Source organism: Larus michahellis, chromosome 2, assembly GCF_964199755.1.
Source record: "Larus michahellis chromosome 2, bLarMic1.1, whole genome shotgun sequence".
Classification (NCBI taxonomy): domain Eukaryota; kingdom Metazoa; phylum Chordata; class Aves; order Charadriiformes; family Laridae; genus Larus; species Larus michahellis.
The window spans coordinates 106399716-106421790 of record NC_133897.1 but is presented as its reverse complement, the minus strand read 5'-3'; the positions used below and the strand labels follow the sequence as shown (position 1 = coordinate 106421790).

The following is a 22075-nucleotide window of genomic DNA, read 5'->3' as shown; positions in this document are numbered from 1 at the left end:
TGAGGCATCAGTCTCGGCATGGGAAAGGCTCTTGCAGCCCGTGCCGGAGGAGCAGGACGGCGAGCAGTGGGGTCAGCTCCCCACGTTGTGCCCCTGGGACTAGGAAGGGCCCCAGTTATGAGAGTGACTTTCCCAGAGGAGACACCACAGCACTGGGAACAGTGCTAGAGACTCGCCCTCCAGCACCCCATTAGAGAAGTGGCTGTTACTTCCCAATGAGCTCACACTCCAGGACTGGGAGAACGAATGCTGGTAACTCATTGCCCTAATGATCAGCACTGTCAGAGGAGAGGGGCTGAGCTACAGCCTTCAACCAGCAGGTTGTCTTGATCTATCTGCTCATCATCCAGGTGGAGGACAGAAGACCCCGTGCCCCTGAGCTCCCTGCCCTGCCCTAGAGCCGAGAGGAGGTGGCTGAGGTGTGAGCGAAGCCATGTCCCCATCGCCAGCGTGCCAGGCACCATTGCTGGGCCAGCATCTGTGGCGCGATCGTGATAGACTCTGCCATGGTCCTTGAGGACATCCCGGAGTCGCTTCTGAGATGGCATAGCCACGCATCGTCCTTTCCACCGAGATTACAGCTGGGGAAAGAAGAAAAAGCACTGGACTATAGTGAGAATTCTGTATTCTTACATTAATTAAATGAGTTTATTGCTCATATACTCCTACCTCTGCCCATTTAAAATGCAAGGAGCTCCTGGTCTCCCACTGACATGAATCAAGAGCACACACCAATATGCCAGTGAGTTATGCTGGTGTAAATCCAACTTGAGCCTTAAAACACACTAGTATCACATGTGAATTCATCTGAGAACATATGCAAGGGAAAACAAATGCAAAAAGAATGAGGTAGGACCGAAGATGTGTCCCTGCTCTTTAATGTAGAGTCCATTTGCAGGCATTTCGGTGGTGTTACCACTGTCCTGTCCAGTTCTTGGCTTCATTTCTTAGCTTTTGAGAGATATCTAATGAAATGGCAATGGAAATTCATGCAGTATACTTGCATTATCTAATGGCTCTTCGGTGATATTGCTTTGGCTAATGTAATGCTGTTCATCCGATATTTTCTAAGAGTTGGAGACTAGAATCTGATCCAACAAATTTAACTCTTTAATCACTTAAGAAAGCTCAGTGAAATCAACGGGTAAAAATGCAGAATTTCATTAAGCATTCCATTAACTTTTCATTATTTCTGTATGCTGCGTGGTGTTCATTCATATTGCTAATTACTCTGCATTTTCCCAGTTTATACAGAATATAATAGGAAAAATAAAAATACTGGGCCTTTGTAGACCATTCACTCAGCATTTGTTACATGAAGTTACAGTTCAGCAAATAGCTGCATGAGTATCTGTGTGCACACACCCTGCCTTTACTCCACAAAGAATTGAATATGACGACTAGAAAAAAGGCCATGGATATAAGTTTATAAAGGTTATTTTTTGTTCCTCTGTGTTCCAGTCTGGATATGCAGTTTTGCCAAGAGTCAGCTGTAGTCTCAATCCACAGGAAAACATATCTGAACAAAACATTGGCAAAGCACTTACTTGTACATATGTAATCTAGAATCAGTTTGAGAGAGATGATTCCGCCCATCTACTCTGCTCTTGTGAGACCCCACCTGGAGTACTGTATCCAGCTCTGGAACCGTCAGCACAAGAAGGACATGGACCTGTTGGAGCAGGTCCAGAGGAGGGCCACGAAGATGATCAGAGGGCTGGGGCACCTCTGCTATGAAGACAGGCTGAGGTAGTTGGGGTTGTTCAGCCTGGAGAGGAGAAGGCTCCGGGGAGACCTTATAGCAGCCTTCCAGTACCTGAAGGGGGCCTACAGGAAAGCTGGGGAGGGGCTGTTTGCAAGGGCGTGTAGCGATAGGACGAGGGACAATGGTTTTAAACTCGAGCAGGGTAGGTTTAGATGAGACATTAGAAAGAATTCTTTACAACAAGGGTGGTGAGACACTGGCACAGGTTGCCCAGAGAGGTGGTAGATGCCCCATCCCTGGAGACATTCAAGGCCCGGCTTGATGAGGCTCTGAGCAACCTGATCTAGTTGAAGATGTCCCTGCTTACTGCAGGGGGGTTGGACTAGATGACCTTTAAAGATCCCTTCCAACCCAACACATTCTATGATTCTATAATACTGGTACCATTACATTAAAAGCGAAATTCACTGGAGTAACTACATGGATATTTATTTAGTCATTGTTAGACATTGAGTCCATTAATCAGGCCCTGGTTCCTGTAATAAATATTTAGCCACTGATAACTCTCTGTGAGATTAGAATGCTGCTTAATAACCCTTGAACGAGAGAAAAATGGAGAACTGTATTTTTCCAGATATTCACTAACTTGAGATAATGGAAAAAAATCTATTTCCTAAGGATGGTGATACAACCTGAAATGTCCGACACAGAAATGGAAAAGAAGTAATTGGCGTACATGTGAAATTTGGAGTAGTAAACACGTTCTTCTTTTTTAATTTTCTTTTGAATGGGAAAGAAGCAGAGGGCTATAAATTATGCAAATACAGGCAAATGTCAACTCATAAATGTACATGGGATATCGGTTGAAATGTCTGTTTTTTTCAGCTACTTACATTTAGCCAGAGAACCTCTTCTTTAGAAACAAAAATGAACCTCTGCTCTTTCCTGCAGCTTTGAACGTCGTACCTTTAAGAGAATGAACCCATCCTGAACTCAATAGTTGGGTCTTTTCCTGCTGTAGCACGAATCTTGGAGAGATTATAACCAATTTAAGCAGGACGGGCGGGGGGATTCTGTTTCTAACTAGCTACAAGCAAACCGCTAAGGAACCAGCAAGGGAAAATGAGAGGTATTCACAACAGTCTCCAGCTTGGATTACATGTATCTTGAAAGCACGAGCAGCTGATGCTTGTGGAAGTGATTATGCACTGGATCGTATGCACGTCCTTCTGGCTGCCATCACCACTTAGGCACATTTGTAGTGCAGGAAAAAGCCCCTCAAGTTTACAAAAGAAAAAAAAAAAGGATCTCCAAAGTATATTGCAGAAGGCACTAATAATCATGGAGTTTAGAGGAGCTCAAGCAATCGCTCTGCTGCTTATGGGCCCAAGCCGGCAGGATCAAAACTTTAAACAAACCACAGGATTATAGATCATAGCCTTTCAGGGGTTTCAACATCTTGCCATACTTCAGTTTATACACATAATAGCACTTTTATTGAGGAAAGCCCTGCTTTCTCCCTTTTTTGGCTGACATAGGCTGTTACTAATTAGGGCAGTTTTCTGCATTTATGTAAATAGTAGTTCTGAAAGCTCTTGCTAAGTTATTTTATTCTGTCTAGCCTTTAGGCTGCAGGCATCATTATACAACTCCACTGTCTACTTGACAGATCCTTAGACACATACAACAAATGGCTTTGGAGATGCCTGCACTATATTCCCCTGTGTTGCTGTTCTTTTTATTATTATTATTTTAAAGAACTACAGTAGAAGTGTTTGGGATTTTTTTCCCAATCAATTTATTGAGGTTCTCTGATTTTTCAGTATGGGGTCTCTTATTAGCTTCAGCTCTGAGTTCAGTTGTCCTGGATTTTCATTCTTCCAAGCAACTCGTTCTTTGCCTTGCTCCATGTTGCTGCCTTTTTCTGCTACTGAAAGCCTAGCAGCCTTTCTCCTGATTTCACTGAGGAGGATCCAGGAAAGCGGCAGCGACTGAGGCTCCTGCAGAGTGACTCTGCTTATTGCTTGGACACACTGCAGGTCAGCCCCCACAGAGGGTTTTCACTGTTCAGTCCTACTAGGCTTCCGACAGCATCTGCCAAAATGGCTAATCTGATTGTATGCTTCCACCGATACTGGTTATGAGGCTTTTTTTACAGTTGGTTGGCCAGATGTGTAAACTGATATTACAACCGCAAGGCTCCGATGTTACAGCCTGATACTCATTAAAAGCTGCAATTTATCACCTTCCTGCCCATTACATACAACAGTATGATCTGCTGAAAGATAGGCAACATGGTATGTGGCTTCCTTATTGCTTTTTTTTTTTTTTTTTTTTTTTTTTAAACTACATGAAAAATAAATAGGGCAGCTTGGGCCTCTTTTTAACAAAGGAAAAAAAATCAGTGAGGAGTCCCTAACTCCTTCAAGTTCATGATCCCTTTTTTCACCTGTAGGAAGCATTTCATTCAGACAATGTTTCTAATCAAACTACACCAAACCCTTCCCTCTCTTCTCCCCCAGTCCCAAATATCTGTTGTTATCTGTAGTGCTGCCTCCAGCAATGAATCTGAATGCTCTCGGTGGTGGGATGGTCCGTGAATCGACACTAGGGAGCAGTAGTCTCTATATGAAAAGCTGTGTCTATAGCAATGACCTGCTGTTCTGGGTTAGTCACCATGAAGTCAACCTCAAAACACAAGGGAGACCACGTAAATCCTGTGGGGCAAGGAGTTTTGCTCTGTCTCACATCATTGCCCTAGTGCAGGACTATTGCTTGCAGATGTTTTTGCAGAGCACGCAATGCCAATTGGAGAAAAATCTGCATTTAAGAAGTAGATGTTCTATGAAAATCTTGAGCAAAGGGCTGAATTTCTTTCTCCTAAAGATGATGAAGTAGACCTCCGACTGGAGTCACCTCTTGTAAAATGTGGGAACAGACAGTGTATTTAGATTATTGCAGAGCTGAAGCACGTGCTGCTAACCGAGATGCAAAGAAGGAATAAACAATGACTTAATGCCATTCCTGTTTCACAGAGAGCCATAAATACGGGGAGCAAGTTGCTGAGTAAGGCACTAACGCAGCAAGTGGTAGAAATGAATCAAGAGGTAGTGTCACTTTTATAGGGTGAAAAGGATTCAGGAACAGACCGACCGAGCAAAGAAATGGGGCTGAGATCAATTGAACGGGAACAGACTTCTAGGACTAAGTGGCCATTCCCAGTGCAGGCAAATGCTGTTAATGAACCTGTATGAGAGGCGTCATCTTTTTATATGGAGGGGATGAACAGCGTGAAGAATCTTATGTAGTCTATGTAGTCTATGATTTCACAAAGCTGTGATGAACTAGATACCAAACAGGGATGCCAGTAGGCAGGAGCTTTGAAGATACCTGATAGTGAGAGAAATGAAGCAGAAACCATTGCAGCCAAAGTTCACAGCACAAGCAGTACACAGGAATGAAGTGGGAAGCAAAGGTGACTTCAAAAACTATATGTGGACCTCCTCTTTTCTGGATCTGACCAATGGGGCTAGGTGAAAAAGTCTCTGCAGAAGATTTTGAGCTTTCATAAAATTTCTTGTCTTAATTGGGATGAAAAGTAAACACCAGAAAGTGATGAGCGCGCTAACAAGCCTTACTGCGTAGGTCAGACAAAACATTGTTTTTTAAATTTTAATTTCAATCCTCATCTTTTTACTTTGCAAACCTTTTCAGTTTGAATTAACTAAAATTAGGGAAATAACTTGCAGACTCTTCAATATAGAAACTGCCAAAACTGAATATGTTAGACATTTTCAAAACTAACTTCAAAAGCATTTTAAACTGAGGGTTTCAGTGTCTTGTTTCTTTTAATTAGACTCTTATAGTGCATGATATCATCTTGGACAACTTTTTATTTTCTGACCATAGCCCAGGAATGCCTCACTGCAGAATTTCCCAGCGACCGCTGCTGGCAGTGGTATTGCGACACACGGTGCCAGCAGCCCGGGTTCGGCAGCACACAGGACTCTCATTCAACACCATCCTGACCTGGCCGTGGCCTCCGAAGCAGGAGCCAGCTGGGTGTCTCTTCATGCCAGGGCTATTTTTGGTGGGCAGCGCTGCCAAGGCGGTATGAAAAGTGCTCTGTCGGAAGGGGGCACCGGGCCCTGTGAGCCCAGTTCTTCTCCTCAAACACCTGTATAGACATTTCCACCATGAAACATGGGTGTAAAATAATAACAGTCTTAAATGACTGCGGTGTGTACTTGCCTCCTTAAGGTGACGACTAAACCAGTGTCTTCATTTTCTTTTCTTTCTGTCCCAGGGAGATAAAGGCACGACTACTGTTTTGTTCCTGGTTTGATCATTGGTACCTGTGCTAAGTAAGTTGAAATATTTCACTTGCTTCACTGGTGGTATTTTTTCTCCCATTTCCCAGGTTTTAGTGACTTTACCAGGTGCACGGGGGGCAGTGAAGAATCAAGCCCTGTGTTCACACAGCCTGTCAGATTCTCCTTGTCTTTCCACCCACGGTGAAGGTGTACCAAAGCCAGACGGAACTGGTACGGAACTGATACGCAATCTCACAGCCCAGCCAAGTACAAATAACCCATTTGTGCCGCTCTTGAGAGGTTTCTGAGGATTATTGTCTATTCTGAAAAGGAGAAGTGAAACTTAATGACCTGGGAAACTGTGTGGCGTGGGGGGTGGAGCTCCCTGCCAGGTGGAGGTGGCTGCAGCCAGGCCCTCGGGGTTTGGAGAAATCTGTCAAAGGCAGCTTCCCTTCCTAAATCCTGCCAAGGAGAAGGACATTCTGAGCAGAGTGACATTCCACCCACGTTTAAGCTGCCACCAGGCTTCATTTTGCTATCTTTTTTCCCACCTGTTTTAAAACTGAAACATCACTTCCAACAGAAATTTCACCTGACTCTTTGAAATGCAAATCTGAAACTGGGCGGGGGGGTCCTGCCGTGGTGGAGCATGGACATGGTGGACACTGTGGCAAAGCACTGAGTGTCTACGTGATGCTGGCCTTTCCCTGATGGTACCCTCTGGGCTTGGGAAGGAGGAAAGAATGAAAGGCAGGAGGGAAACAGGAGAGCGATAATATATAAGATCTCCAGGATCCCCAGGAGCATTTGGGGTATATACTGAGTTGCTCCTGACCTAGCAAAGATGAGTGCCTTCAGTAGGGAGGCCGTGTGGGGAACACGCAAACCCTGATCACACCACCAGGGTCTGCCGCATCATTTGCGCAATTGGAGATCTCTGTGCCTTCCCCTCCCCAGGGACCCCACAGATTTGCACATATAAAGTAAAGGAGAGTTACCAATCTCTGTGTCTCGAAAGGGTGGATTTTGTTGTGAGGGAGCGGCAAGAGCACAGACATAAGCTGGTAAGAACAAAATCACAGGACTTGGGGATAAAAGGCTACCTCAAGGCAGGATCATCGACATAACTGCATGTACATCATTCCTGACAGGCACTCACTCTTGCCCGTAGTCAAAAATCACAACTTATGAAGTCTGAAGTTTTCCCAAATGATCTATTCCATAGCTCCACTGTTCCTTACTATTAGAAAGCCTGTAACAAATGTCTAACCTGAATTTTCCTTGCTACAATTTAAGCTCATTGCTTGTCACATCCACCAAGGAAATCTGGACAGGGCAGTTCGCTCCTACTCTCTTGTTACCAGCCACTTTCTGTTTCTAAAGAATGTTACTGTGCTTCTCTTCAGTCTCTTCTTCCTCAGACTAAATGACAGTTTATCCAATCATAAATCAAGTTTTCAAAAAGTGGGCCATATTTTTTACTTCATTTTTGCTATTTCTCCTTCATCACTTTTTTCCTCATCTTCACTCTGATACTTTACCTGCCTCCAACTCTTTACCGTAATCTGATTCTATCCTTAATTATTTTCTCCTCTATCAATTTCACGATTTTGTAACAGGTCTTGTTCTGGAATTTGGGTTTCTTATTCTGCTTTTCCTTCCTGCTTTTGCAAAGGATGATCTTAAAGCATTGAAACATTGTCTGTCTCCCTGGTTAGAGGAGAAGAGGGGACTGAGAACAACTTTACCATTCAGGAGCTCCTAAACTGTAGCTGTAGTTTAGCAGCAGCTTGTCTTCGGCACAGCCTCAGGCACGGCAGCCGACCTTTCCCTCCCTTTGAGCTTCTTGAGGGCTTGGGTGATTTTTAAAATTACAGTGGTTTATGGCAAGAAACAGAAAAAAACTAGCACTAGTTTGAAAATTTGAGCTAGTTTTGGATAACTGTCAAGGTCTCCTAAGCAGCTCACATTTTTCTAGTCACAGGCAGTCTTTAACATCACTTTAAAGAATCACTCCAGAAATTGGAAGTTTAAGTATAATTAGTGCGCACAGCCTTCAGGGCTGTCATAAGGCTGAGGGATATAAAGACGAAAAAGATTAAGTGCTGTTATGTGTCTCACTTCCACAAACCAGTATTGTTAGTCTTAATATTGAAGAGTCCTTCTGAGCTGAGGGCTGTCACAGGGTGTTGGTTTATTTTTTGTTTGTGGAGTTTTTAATGTCTTCATTTCAAAACCAGCTGATGGGTATATTGCCCAGTATTCGGCCTAAATATATGCAATGTCTTCTGAACCCACGTGTTAAGATTCTCCAGCCACAGCTACACACGTCTGAAAAGCAAAGTTAATGATTTTAAGTTAATCTAGGCATCTTTATTCATGTAACTGATTACAAGATAATGAATTCTTATGAAAATTTTCATTTTGTTCATTAAAAAATACCGTGTAGGAAAACTCTGTGTCTGGATATTGTTCTCTTCAGTGCAAAGGACAGATTGTTGGCATTCCTGGGTAAATCTGCTCTCTGGCAAAGGAGTGCTTCTTATCAAGGGCTCTGATGTTCAAGTGCCTGAGGGCTTGTTCACATGGGAAAATTCAGTGGCATTATTCATACCTCTCAGCTGCAGAATATGAGTACCCACATGGGAACTCAACAAGGGTGTAATTATTTTGCTCTAGAAAAGTCCTAAGTACCTTCATATAATTTCTCTGCAGAAAGTTAGCTATGGCACAGGTAATGCAACACACCAAAGAAAATGCATTTGGGGACACCAGAAAGGACTGCTTTCTACAAAAACAACTCTTCGCTCATGTGGCAATACATTTCCCTATTTGAGGTTGGTTTTTTTTCACACAGAACACTCTGTCCCTACTTTTAAAAAAAACTCACTCTACGGAGAAACGAAAACAAACACCATGCACATACTTAGCCGCACCCACTCCCCCCGTTATTTTAACTACTGATATTAGTTTTACTGCATTTACCCTTTTCTTCTTCAGAGCACCATCCGTACGTAAATGCATCCTCACCCTGACCACAGCACTCCGACAGATGCTATCTGAGCAGTGACTACAGCTCTTGGTGAGCAAACGATGTGCTGAATGCTGATGGAGAGGGCTGGCGCCCGCTCAGGAAAATAAGCAAGGAGAGAATCCAGGTAAAATGTGAAACAATTTTTACACTTGAAAGGATATTACCAGGACGTGCTGCACCTGCAGCCATTAATTTCATTTGCATGGGGGAAAAACAATCTCTGCGCTGTGAATGTAATACAATGGGTGGGAGGGAGGAGAGAGAGGGAGAGAGAAAGCCGAGCACAGGCTGCCTCACATACAGCCTCCCTTAGCAGTGTCTGGGACGTGGCCTTTGCAGTTCTGCCTTTTGTGTCTACTCTGCCCTTTGCAGTTCTCGCCGAGTGACCCGAAGCAGGTGGTATAACTCGGAGAGAGATTTCAGAGTCCTCTGGTGCCCGGCAGCGTCCATGTGCCGCGGCTCGGCACACTCCTGCACTGCCTTCTGCAGCTGCAGCTGCAGGGGGAAGGAAACCAACGGTCCTCTGAGATGTGGGGAAAACCAGCGACGGAATATTTTGTCACAAATTACCTGAGGAAAGGGAAAAGAGCAGATTGTCGTCTTTCAGGAGCTACAACTAATGCCCTGCTGCTCCTCTGGGGCTGTAGCAAAATGTCGCCTGAATCCAAAATGCCACCAGCCATTCCAAGAGGAAGGTATGGAACAGGAGCATCCACAAAGGCTATACTCCAGCTGCAGAACCCCGCTTCTTCTCAGACTGCTCTTGCACTTCTGCATAACAAATGGTGAGGGGGAGGGGGAGGGAGAAGCAGCCAAAAGGCCACCTCTCCGCTGCATTAATACCACCCACCAGCACAAGTAGGGTGAGCCATAAGACACCCATCCCAGAGCCCAGACTCCTCTCTCCACTACATCCAGATCCTACACCTGCAGAGTGGAGAATCGCAGCCATAACCCCCCACTGCTTACCGGTGGACAGCCACAACTTTGCCATCAGTGGAGACAGTAATGACAGTCCCCTGCTCCTGGTTCCTCCACTCCCCTGTCTGAGGCACTGGGCTAACAGCTACATGAAAACGTGGCAGATAAACACTACTGAATACAACGGTCTGTTTGCATGCTCTAAGGTGGGATTTCCGAATGGAACTGGCACTTACGTGGCCACGTTTAAAAACCCGACTGTCTTCATCTCACAGTCTGCTAGTACATACCATGCATTTTATAGTCAATGGGATTTTAAAAGAAATGGATGCATAAAGCAGCTGTGTCTACTCACTTGCAAGTTGTTATTGGCTCTCTGTGCTCCACATTTTCTGATTTTCAGGTTGCATTTTGAAAAGCAATCAAAAAAATTACAATCTTCATCTCGTGTGCAGTTCTGTTCGAGGATGTCCCTCATTTTGGGTTCAAAAAAGGCCATATCCACATCAATGGCCACCACCTGTGGATCAAAACAAGCCATCAGATCTGGCACGGCACAGCCTGTGGGACAGGGCTGAGGAAGCATTCCTGTGCTGCTTGCTTTTGGAAATGCTGTGCTGAGAGCATCTGCCAGTGGGGAACTGGGATCACAATGAAAGGGCTTTATTTCGCTTAACTGAGCTGCGCTAGTTTTATGAATACCACTTCTTAAACAAAACCAGCTAATGCTTACAACACCAGGAAAGGGAAAATTATCTGTGGACAATATGTGTCCCTGGGGTCAACTGGATTCATTTGCCTTACACCGCGACAATCCAACTTGAAGATTGATCTACTTGTTATTGCAGCTTATGCAGATAGCACCTCCACCTTTTAATTATATTATGGTGCCAAATTATCCACAGCCCAGACAGTGTAATTTCAAATTCACCATTCAGACTGAACCCCTGACTTTATCATTGTGGAGAGGAGCAGTGGGATGGGCAGAAGTACCCGCACCTGCTACAGCCCCTGCAAACCTGCCGTTGCATTCAGTGGGTTTGCGTCTGTTCAGCTGTAGAAAGAGATCCCTGACGTTGCTGAAAAGCCAGGACTGGCTTTGCCCGGTCCTGTTCGCCGTGGTTCGACTCATTTACTGTGCATGGTTCTTGTTCCACTTGTCCAGACATATGCTCCATAACAGAGTCCAGCCAGCAGGTGGTCTCAGCAGAAAAAGCAAGGACTGAAGGGATCAATCCATTTTCTCACCCTGACACAAGTGAATAAGCAGCACAAAGATGTCTGCGGAGCTGCTGCCCGTGCTAGGTTTGAGACCATTCTGGGACCGGAGGGCTGTAGTCTCAGTTTCTGCCAGCGCCACTCCACCCGTGAATACTCACTCTAAAAAATCACAGCAATAAAGAGGGAAAGAAAGGATGCCACTAGTGGGCTGGCAGCTGGCTGACGTGCGACAAGCTGTGGGTGACCACAGTGAAGGCAGCCTGCCGTCAGCGCCATGGATGCAGCACCCAGTGGACGTTCCAAGCTGCGCTTAACACTGGACAGTCGGGGTCAGGGACGCTCCCTTGCAGCAGCTGACACACGTTTTCATGGAGGGAAATGCCTGGGAACTGGACAAAGCAGAGTTACTTGGGCTCAAAGGATGGTCCTGTTTTTAAGATCTGACCTCCCAAATAAGAGGGGAAGCTGAGCTGCGTGGCTGGAGCAGCAGCTGGATCAACCCCAGGATCTAAAGATGTCTGGTCTGGTAGAAGGCCAAATAAACCTTCCACAGGCAAAAGAAAGAACATGGTCTAATCTTCATTTTATTCTACTCCTTTTTCCCCAGGGAAGAAGTCTTAAAGAGATGAGGTATAGCTTAAAAACTCAAGTATTTTTAAGCTTCTTGGAGAGCTTGATAATGATGACGCAGCCTAAGGAATTTCACACGTTTGGACAGGCAACTTTTTTTTTTTCCTTTTCTTCTTTACTTCCTTAAGCTTTCTGCAGTTTTGCTGCTCATTTCTTTGGAGAAGAGACAGCAGAAGCGGTGCAGGGCTTCCCCCCTGTCCTAGGGCCGCTGCATCAGCTCCCTGGTGGGGTCTCTGCCAGCACCAAGCACCTTTGACAATCATCTGATCAATTGCTCGCTAAGAAAAAACAGCCCTGGATCCCAAACATGCGGCTGCCAAAGGGTTCGGTGGTTTCACTGAAGTTCATCATCTGTTACAAAAATGTGTGGGCATCCAGCCAGACCCTGTGAAGATAGATCTGGGTGACGCTCCACCTATAAACAGCTACATTTTGGTGGGGGTTGTTATGATTGTAATTGATGATGAAGGTGCTGAAGGAAATGTAGCAAGGACCCAGCTTGGCTCCTGACCTGATTTAAAGTCATGTTTAAGGTGCTGTAATCTTTCTAGTTGTCTCTGAGGCGCTGGTAAAAGAGGAAGCTCTCCCAGAGCACTGTATATTCAGCCAGACCTCCTTCCAACTCTGCCCCTTATGCAGCTCCATGGCAGCTTAAAATTCCCCTGGATGATCTACCAGGCAGGGATCTCTCCTCTCTGTGCTGCAGGAACAGCCTGCCAAGGCCAGAGTGAGGGCTGGAAGCTTATCCCCACCATTTGAAAATAATCCTCAAAGTGAAACTATTGCACTCCAGGCACATTTCTTTGGGCATTAGCAGTCTGAGACGAGGAATAGCGCTACTATTATGGGTGTTAGTTATTATCCTAGGCAGAGGACAAGAAACAAGCAAGTGAAAAAATTGCTTAAAGCAACCATGAGGGACAAAAAAGAGGCCACCTTGCTGTGTCCCTGTTCTAGAACTGGTTGATAAAAGCACCTAGAGTTTCTGCTTCTCACTCTCCTTCCTTCTTCACTGATCAGAAGCTCTGTCTGTTCCCCCGCTGCAGCTTTCTGACTGTGTGTATCTCTCGTCCCCCAGCCCAGTGGGGCGGTAACAGATGGTACCAACAGGCTGTTGTATCAGTATTGTACAACTGGGAAAGCCATGCGTGAGCGGCAACTCACTTTTTTTTAAAATTAATTATCCTAGAAAAGACTAAATTAGAGTACTTTCCTATACCTGAAGGTGATTGCTGTCTCTTTGGACCCCAGAAGTCATGAGAGGGTCCTAGACAAGCAAGCCTCATCAAAAGGACTCGTAAGGAAAGACTCAAGAAATATTCTTTCTCTTTTCCTAAATAAAATCTCTTTTCCTGTAAGTAGGCTGTAAAACAGATGCTCTGGTGTGTGCCCAGCCACCGGCAGTCACAGCCAGTGTGACTGACTGAAAAAGGCAGGCAAAGCCTGCCTTGAGGAATCCCTGCCCTACCTCACCGCCTAAATACTGGTATGCTTTCCAGCATCTCGCTGTAGCTCCTCACCCGTTCCCAGTTCAGCTGCTCTATTGCACCTGAATAAACAGTGGGAGGGAAAGGAAGGGTGAAGGGGAAGCACACTAATTGCTCTTAATGGCTATATGTTTAGGCAATGTTTGTCTAGCACTCTGAAGATGTGAGGGTTACATTAGCACTCAGCGAGCACTGATTCAAGCCTCTGAAAATGCTTTATGTTCACTCAGTGCAGAAACTCCACCGATGCCTCTGCAAATTGTGAGCCTGCTTCAAACACTTACTTACTGCGCAGTGCCTCCAGTCCCTACACACAATTCCCACCGAATCCAGCGGGATTTCTGCTGGCAGGATGAATGGGAGATACATTGGGCAAGTTGGTGCTGAGCTACATCACTACTTAGGAAACACACACAGCTATTCAGGTCTGAGTTACAGCTGTACAAAGAAAAGTCAAACAGTAAAAGTACCAGGGAGTTTCGTGTCACTGTCCTTGGATCACTTCCAGACCAGATAAGCTGAAGACTAAAGCACAAAGATGTGTTTGGATGGGGGGAGTTCCCCTTGTGTCAGGCTACAGAATTCAGCCTTAGCTTTCAAATTCAGTTTTTCCTTTCAGCATCGCTACCAGAAATAGTTACGGTGACTCAAATTACAGCTTCATTTACATCTTTTGAGATCTCCTTGCTTTCATGAGGCATCCCTCAGAACATCCGAGGGACTCTCTCGGTGGTGGTGCCTTTTTGGAGGTGAAACAAACCAGAACTGAGAAAGCAATTCTCAAAACAAGTAGATGGACTTAGCGCTCTGAAAAGTGGCTGCACATATTACAAAGAGGAAAAGCAGTAGAGAAGCTCCCCTGTAACTCGTAAATGCATTTGTTTTGCAAAAACATGGCCAAAAGTTGTACAAGGAGGGGAGCGTCAATTTTACACAGCGACCTTCACACTAGAATTTGACCTCAAATTGCCGCAATGCCACCCCACCCCTAAGACCCAGCTTACCGTGAGATCGTGCCTGATAGCGAAGTTTTCTGGTTTGATGTCACACAGGTGAAGTCGGTGAGAGAAATCATTATCAAAATGCTGCACCATGTCCAGAAAGCTGAGTGCAATGTCAATGATGGCTCTCACCCTGCTGCTGTGGCCAGCAAGGGAGGGACCGACCACGTTTTCCAAGGGAAAAAGAGTTTTGTGCCAGGCATGTCCAGCTGTGAGATACTCCACAGCATAAAAGTGTCCACAAGAGCCAATAATTCGTAGTACGTGTTTGCTGAAGTCCTGCAGCAAACTGAAGTAGATATATTCTTCCTGCTGGAGCAAGGACCACATGCTGGCCACCTGTGCTTTCCAACGTGGTCCCTTTTTCCTTGTCCACAGGGGCCCCATGGTATTGTTAGACAGTTCTAGCCCCAGGACATTTTTGACCTCCAAGGCTACCATCAGCAGAAGCTCCGTTTCAGGAATATCCTGTGTTTCCACCTCCTCTAGCATACTGAGATGCTGGTAGCTGGAGAAGATTTCCTTTTTGGATTTCAGGATGATGGGCTGGCCTCTCCAGTCAGCCTGGATGACCTTCTTACCTCTGTCATAGTAAAGGCAGTGTTTGTATACCAGCTTCTGTGCCACACACAGGTCTTCACAGAGGTCACCAGTCAGGGCTCCGCTGCTGTAGTCAAGACACTGGAGTGAAAGAGCAGAATATTCATAGCAGGACCATACACCTGTGGACCACTTAGAAGAAAAAGAATCAGCAATAGTCCTAAGCTCAAGAGTCTTGCAGCAGTGGTTGTACTGCAAGTACACACCTCCTACAGCCATCGCGTTATTCAATGGTTTTTCAGAAGTCTCTAGAGACCTTTTACCAGGGGGAGTCTTGCTTCAAAACAGGGATTCTTGAGGTGGTAAAGGACAGGCTTTTTTGGGGCAAGGAAATGGACTAGATGACCTGTTACTCTAAAGTTCTTGCCACATATGAATTCAGTGAGACTAGCTTTGAACACACTTGGCTGTGCTATGTGACATTCTGGGCTGCAACACTTTAAGGCACAAGAGATAACTTCCAGTGTAATTCAGGACTTCTCTGGAAGGTTCAGCGCAGCGTAACTGAGACATCGCCACTTAACTTACAGGAAAATCCATAGGTAGCTGGATTGCTGGGACCTTCCACAGCCCACAGTGTTTCAAACTTGCACTCAACATGCCCTGAATGAAGCTGCAAGAACCTCCTTCTGCACTACCAGGAAACACAGAGGTTGCACCCAATGCCTCGTGGGACAAGAACTTTTTGGAATTTTTAAATATGTAAATGCTGTAGGACAAGATTACTTTTCCAGTTTTCATATGTAATTATCAGAAGTGACATATTTAATATGAATTGCTCAAATACTTTGTTTTTTCTTAACTGGAAAAATATCAGCCCATGGAAACATGGGAACTGCTGTTTGATAGTCACGTGGTCACTGCAAATTCGTACAAGAACTGCAAGGATTCCCTCACCAGCCCTTCCTTCAACCCATAATTGTTTCCATACCATCGTTTCCAAAAGTGTAGGCAGTCGATATATTCCTACGGGCATTCAAAAGTGCAGCTGCAGGGACTCCTTTGGGTGAATCAGTAGAGGGGATGATCAGAGGTCTCTGGTGAAAGGGGAATAGACTGTGGTGGTGTAGAAAGCCAAACACCTGGGAGGCGGCTTGACAGCGTCAGCCTTCTTCATTGCTTTCTGGCATTTGAACCTTCATTCAAACCAGTTGGCAGCTCCCCCTGCATGTGGAGTACTTGCAACGGCAGCCTGACCCCCACCTCATTTATGACTTGCTGTTACACACACAGAAAATACGATCATAAAATTCAAGTGATGTATTTTCTTCGGACAGTCTCTGAGGTGTGCACCAGAGGAATACGTTCTGGATGCCAGGCAACGTTCAGAGTCCAACCTTAAACAACACACTGGGGAATGGGTGGAGGATTAAGTCCAAAATCCAGGGATGGTGATAAATTGACTAAACAGCTCACCGAGGGCAGTTCAGACAGGCATAAAATTTATGTATACCCTGATGTTCTCACACTCCAAATGAGAACATGCAGTGCCAGCAAGGAGAGCCAGGTAGGCAACCTCTGGCATGAATGTCCTGCCCCCGAGTCCAGGGTGGTGTGCACGTGTGAAACACACACATCTGCCTCCACAGCCACAGCAGGGGATGGTCAGGCAGACTCCCTGGGCTGTCCACAGCCTTCAGAGCACGCAGGCCAACCTCCTTGCTTTTGCAAATCCGCTCCTATGAATGTAAGACGAATTTATTTTCTCCTTTTAAGTAGGAAATGTAATTTTTCTCAACGGAAGTGGTTTAGCAGTTCTTTCCATCTGGAACTCTGAGCAATTTTAGAAAGATTACAAACAGAAGGAATTTGGGGGGTTTTGTTTGGAGCATAAGTATAATCACATTTAAAATCACTGCCCTCCTATTGAGAAGACCACAACCTAACTCTTCTTCTGCTACAGTGAGAGAATACAGGACCTAGTCCTGTAATTGGGTCCACATGGGTGAATACTTGCCCCTGTGGACAATTTTACTGTGGTCCCTCAAGTTCACTCTTAGAGGGTCCTGTCCATACACGTGGAGCCCTTGCTTCTAGAAGAACACATGCCCAGAAGACCTGCAGTCAAACATGTGAACGTGCAGCTTATTTTCTCGTGTTGCCATCACGTCATTCTTAATGGCATTAATGAGAAAAAGTAGTTGTGGAAAAAATAGTCTCACTTACATTTCCCAGACATAGGAGATGAGTCATTTTTGAACCTGGCTGCTGTTTAGGACTTGTCCGCTGTTCCATTTGAACCCATAAATCTTTGTCTATTAACGTGGTATCTGACACTCTCTGAGTTGGATTGTTCTTACACTGAACTTGCACAGTGTGTTGCAAACTAGGATCTGTGAAAGACGACTGGAGCAGGGAGAGCTCTACTCACAGAATGTAGGGAGTTGTGAGTTGCTTAAGGGCTTTAAAAATCTCCTCGGTTTCCTGTCATTACAACCCAAAAGGCCAGCAAAGACTGGCTGCACCCTTCACGTCCTCCATAACTCATGTTATTACAACTTCTGGTGTTTTATGTTTTTCCATAAACACAATACACTGAGCAAGCTTAGCTCCCCAGCACTACAATGGTTATTTTTTCAGCCCTCAGATGACTTTTGTGCTTTTTATTCCCTCCCTGTTTCCTCTCTCTATTTTTCCCTCCACCGACCTTAGCAGCACAGACAGAACTGAATGCTGTTGTCCAGTGCCACAAAGACAGCCAACAGCCCTTCCCCAGTGCTCCTTTTCTGGGGACATTTGGCGATCATATCAGCCATTTAGGCACAGACTGCACTGGTAGTTCAAGTTGAAGCAATTATTTGACCCCTGTGTCCTTTCCAAAGTCATATGGTTTTACAACACAGTCTTCCATCCTATAGGCATAGCTCGTACTCTTGTGCTCCCCGGTGCACTAGCTTGCATTTTACTGTATTAAAACACATTTTGGGGAAGTGGAAACATTTGACCAGGCGATTCGGATTACCCTGCAATGAAAAGATGGCCTTTTTCTTATTTACCAACCCAGGAACTTTTGCACTAATTGCAAACGTTACCATGCAATATTTTATATCATCATGATGACTGCTGATAAAGAGAATAATTGATTCCCCAAAGAAATCTTCCAGAAGTGGTCCTCCACGCTGCCATCCCTGTCCTAATGACTGCATTTTGAGATCTGTCGATGAGACAGTTTTAAATTTACCTAATGAGTGCCCTTTGAATGCCACCAAGTGCCAGATTTTTCAAACTAAAATATGAAAGTGATACTAAGCCAAAAGCCGTATAGAAAAGCAGCTCTACTACACAAAAATGCAAACACAAGCATGGTTTGGACTCGCTCATCTGTTTCTGCTTAAAATTGGCTACATAATTTTTAATATCCTTTGTACACTTCTCAAGAGAAATTAAAAAAGCTGTGTTTAAATTAATGTAAAGGTTTAAATTAATGTAAACCCCACTCAGGATTTATATAAATTTAAATAACTTACAGTACCACCATCACTTTTGTGTAGGTCTGGCCTGAGACTGAGTCCTGCCTTTATATCAAGTACTTCTCCCGTGTAAATGCAATACTGAGCAAGGTTTTGGAAGGCATCAAACCTATTTAATTTCTCCAGAGAAAACAGAAATTGATCACTGTGATTTAGTGCGTTCAGTGTAAATGATGATGAGACCCGTGTTAGGAAAGAGTAAGTGGGTTTTTGGAGAGTTAGAGTTGGTATCTGCAAAATCCCCAATGCTCCTTCAGCCTTCCCAGTGCAGTGCACAGCTGCACAGATGTACATTGTACTCAACAGAAGGAAATAAACCTTCAGAAATACCACTTGCAAGCGTATATGACCATGCAATTTTCACCCACTTGCTTAAAATAGCTCATCTTATCTCCTACTGGAAATACGACAGGTGACTAGTAAAATAGTTTTTCTTGGAAGACGAATTTTGCTTAATAAAAGGCGTGAGACTCAAGCTATCAGATTATTTGTTTCATAGATCAGTTGCATTTTCTGTTCTTGCAAAACTCATGTCATCTTCAGAAGATGTATAAAGACTTGTTTCAGGACTGAGGAAGATGAGCTCATGTTCTAATTGTTCCACTTAGAAGGACAATTCCTTTCTAACGTCATCTGGGAAAACTGTTGCTTACACAGCTGAACGATACTACTGAAGACGCACCTGTGGAAACAGATGAGCACAGCAATCTCAGCTGCTCTTCCTCTGGAAGGAGGGTCCAAAACTGAGCTATCACACGGCGATGGAGAAAACTTTCCAAGCTTGCGCCTGAATTCTTATCCCTGCCTGGGCTTTTGAAGACATGCCTAACGCTCTCCAAACTGAAGAACAGCAACAAGTCTGTGTCCATCAGTTCACGGGCAAGTGTGATGGCAAAGGCCTGGACCTCCCTGAGCTCGGCGGCCCCTTGCAGCTCCTCGCCTCCCTGCTCTTCCCAGCCACGTAAGGAGAGGGCAGGATTCATCCCTTCAGCTGCAATCCCGAGCTCAGCTGTACTTCAAGCTGACTGCTGGGGTAAAGAAACTGAATCCCACTGCCACTAAAAACACGCTGTCAGGACCAATGCCTATAGTTCCTCTTCCTTCATTACACAGAATTCAGAAAAACTATGATCAGGTTTTGCTTGCTGCAGTAACAGATTATCTAATTTCCATTAGGATTCCTCCCTTGGCACTACAAATACCTTAATTAAGAAACAAAATTGAACTGAAGTCATTAACCCACGCTGCTCCTCTTTTCTAAGTGTTTTCTACACAATTCTAAACCAGCTTTTTTTTTTTTTTTTTTTTTAAGGGAGATTTTAATGAATACTCGCAAATCCTTTCTTGAATGTCGAGTAACTACATCTTAAATGCCAGCCCCTGCCAGGCGTAAAGGAGGCGTTACGAGCTGTGTGGAGCTTCTGAAAAACGACTTTTGTACAAACACCTTTTCGGCTACTTAAAAAAAAAAAACAAAAACAAAAACAAAAAAAACCAACAAAAAAAACCCCCAACAACAACAACAAAAACGAAACAAACAAACAAACCAGAACAAAACAAAACAAAAACCCGGACGGACGTTTCGTCCCGCTCCGCAGCGTGCGGGATGCCGAGCTGCCCTTCCCAAAGCGCCGGGGAAGCGCACCCGCACCCCGGCCCGCTGCCTGCACCTGCCCCGGGAAGGGAGGGAGGAAGGAAGGAGGGAAGCAGCCGCCCCCCCGCCGCCCGGTGGCCCCGTGTCCCCGCCGGTGATGCGGCATCTCCGGCGGGACGGAGCCGGGCAGGAGCGCCCCGGCGGGGCGGCCGAAAGCGGGTGCTCGGCTCATCGCATCGGACTCCCGGCGCTTTACCCTGTCGGGGATGCACACCCCCCCACACACTCCCCCCTGTCCCCCTGCCGGGGGATGCCCCTTGTCCCGCCGGGGCACGTACCAGCCTCGCCAGGATGCGGCGGCTTTTCTCGTCCGTGCAGCGCTCGGAGAAGACGCTCCTGTGGAGGAGGAAGAGCAAGGCGCTCACCAGCATCCAGCAGGCAGCCCAGAGGAGGAGGAGCACCAGGGTGCATCGCCGCCAGATTTTGAGCCGCAGCCGCTTCAAGCCCGGGATGCCCCTCATCGTGGCGCCCGGCCCGGGTTCGGGCGGACGCTTCAGCCGCTGCGGCCCCGAGCGAGCGGCGGCGGCGGCCGGGGGCGCCGCGTTTCCCCCCTCGCAGGCTTGTCCCGCTCCCCGCCGGAGCCCATCGCCCAATTTCCCCCGCCCCGCTGCTGCCGTCCTGTCGTGTCCCCCCCCGCCCCCCTCATCCCCCTCCCCGCCGCTCCGGGCCCCGGGGCGTGGGGACTCTCCCCCTTGCGGAGGGCTCCCCCCGCGCCTCCCCGGGCCGGTTCTGCCCTTACGGAGCCCGGAGCGCCCCTTTTTGAATTTAAGCCACGTAGTTCCGCCGGCTTTTGTCTGCTCTCCCCGGTGCCAAGCGGCTCCTGCCCGCGCCCCCCCCCCGCCCCCGCCGCGTCCTTCCCCCTCTGAGTTTCTCACCCGAGAATAAAAGGGGTTTTGAAGGGTGATGGAGGCTGCCCTGGGAACCAGCCCTTCCCCATCCAGGCAGCCTGGAGACGGACGGTTCCTTCTGGTGAAAACTTCACCTACTGTCAAATGGGGGGGAAAAAAATATTAAAAAAAAATATTTTTTTTTTTATTCTGGAGTAATTTCTCCAGTTCTATCCACCCTGGGCTAAAGGAGGAAGAGAGAACCAACTCAGGTGCCCATTCACTAACACACCCCCCAGGTCCCCTCATGGTGGGTCACCCCTTGACTCTCCAGCAGCTTCCACAGCATCCCCTGCTCGCCCCAGTGCCGGCCGCGGGGATGGGGGCTGGCTCCTGCCCGGCACCCCATGGCCGGGATCCCTCGGCCACCGGGGGAGAAAGCCAGCAGAGCAGCCCCACTGAACATGCTGTCAAACCAGGGTCTACTGGATCTGAGGGTGTTGGGGACAATAAATTGTCTCCCTGCCCTCCGTCAGAGAGAATATCAGCGGCTACATCCCTCTTTGAGGAGGGGTCAGCTCCATGCGAGTCTCTCATATATTTTTGTTAACATTTCCAAAGGGTCAAAGACCCCAGATGTTTGTTCCAATGAGGCAAACAAGATCCTGGCATCCTTTCCTCAGTCCAGGTGCACATGTTCCCTGTCTCTGTTTAGACCACCACACTCACTTTTTTGTCCCTTGGCTCCCACTGGATAGCATCTCGCCATCACAGTTTTCAAAGGGAAAATTCATATTCTAAAGTACAGCCCAATGTAATAAGGGTATCTGATTCAACTTTACTGTCAGATATCATGAAAAAGGACCAGATTCATTTTCTTTCCCTTATGTGGATGGTTACCTCAGGCTACTTGCAATCTCATAGCAGGAAGACGAATTGCAGTTAATGAAACCACTCAGAGGGTAAATTATTTACCCAAATGAGTAAGAATAGCAGAATCTGGCCCACGAATGGAGAACTGATGAAAAATTCAATAGACATATTTTAATGTGCCTCTTGTGTAAGTTGTTTTGGTGTGCACTTTGTTAGTAAATTAATTTAATGTGATAAGGGGAGAGTTCACTGTTGGAGAGCTGGGTGCAGGGATATGTGTTCTGTACCATCACGTCCAGCTTAATGAAAAATATCTCCCTGTCCAAGGTGTTAAAAAGG

At 46.1% G+C, this 22075-nt stretch overlaps 1 protein-coding gene across 2 annotated transcripts; it reads right to left on the bottom strand.

The window, feature by feature from the left end:
- Positions 1–242: 242 nt before the first annotated feature.
- Positions 243–20680, bottom strand: DIPK1C (divergent protein kinase domain 1C). 2 transcript variants are annotated; one of them, XR_012585694.1, is made up of 5 exons: positions 20315–20659; positions 14316–14993; positions 10329–10493; positions 9004–9622; positions 243–8349 (listed from the first exon to the last, which is right to left on the bottom strand). XR_012585694.1 is itself a non-coding variant. In XM_074576529.1 (4 exons), the coding sequence occupies exons 1-4, from the start codon at positions 20495–20497 to the stop codon at positions 9407–9409; spliced, it is 1242 nt and encodes a 413-aa protein (XP_074432630.1). In that variant the 5' UTR covers positions 20498–20680; the 3' UTR covers positions 243–9406. The 2 variants fall into 2 exon arrangements, 1 of the variants encoding a protein (XP_074432630.1); XM_074576529.1 differs by having other exon boundaries at positions 243–9622; positions 20315–20680.
- Between the last annotated feature and the right edge of the window lie 1395 nt (positions 20681–22075).

Bases quoted from the DNA above. Each gene is read 5' to 3' on its own strand.
- DIPK1C (XM_074576529.1), bottom strand. From the start codon at position 20,497: ATGAGGGGCATCCCGGGCTTGAAGCGGCTGCGGCTCAAAATCTGGCGG. The intron at 10,494-14,315 runs GTAAGCTGGGTC...TTTGATCCACAG, and splicing joins CTATCAGGCACGATCTCACG to GTGGTGGCCATTGATGTGGA. The intron at 9,623-10,328 runs GTGAGTAGACAC...CCCTTTCCTCAG, and splicing joins GAGCCAATAACAACTTGCAA to GTAATTTGTGACAAAATATT.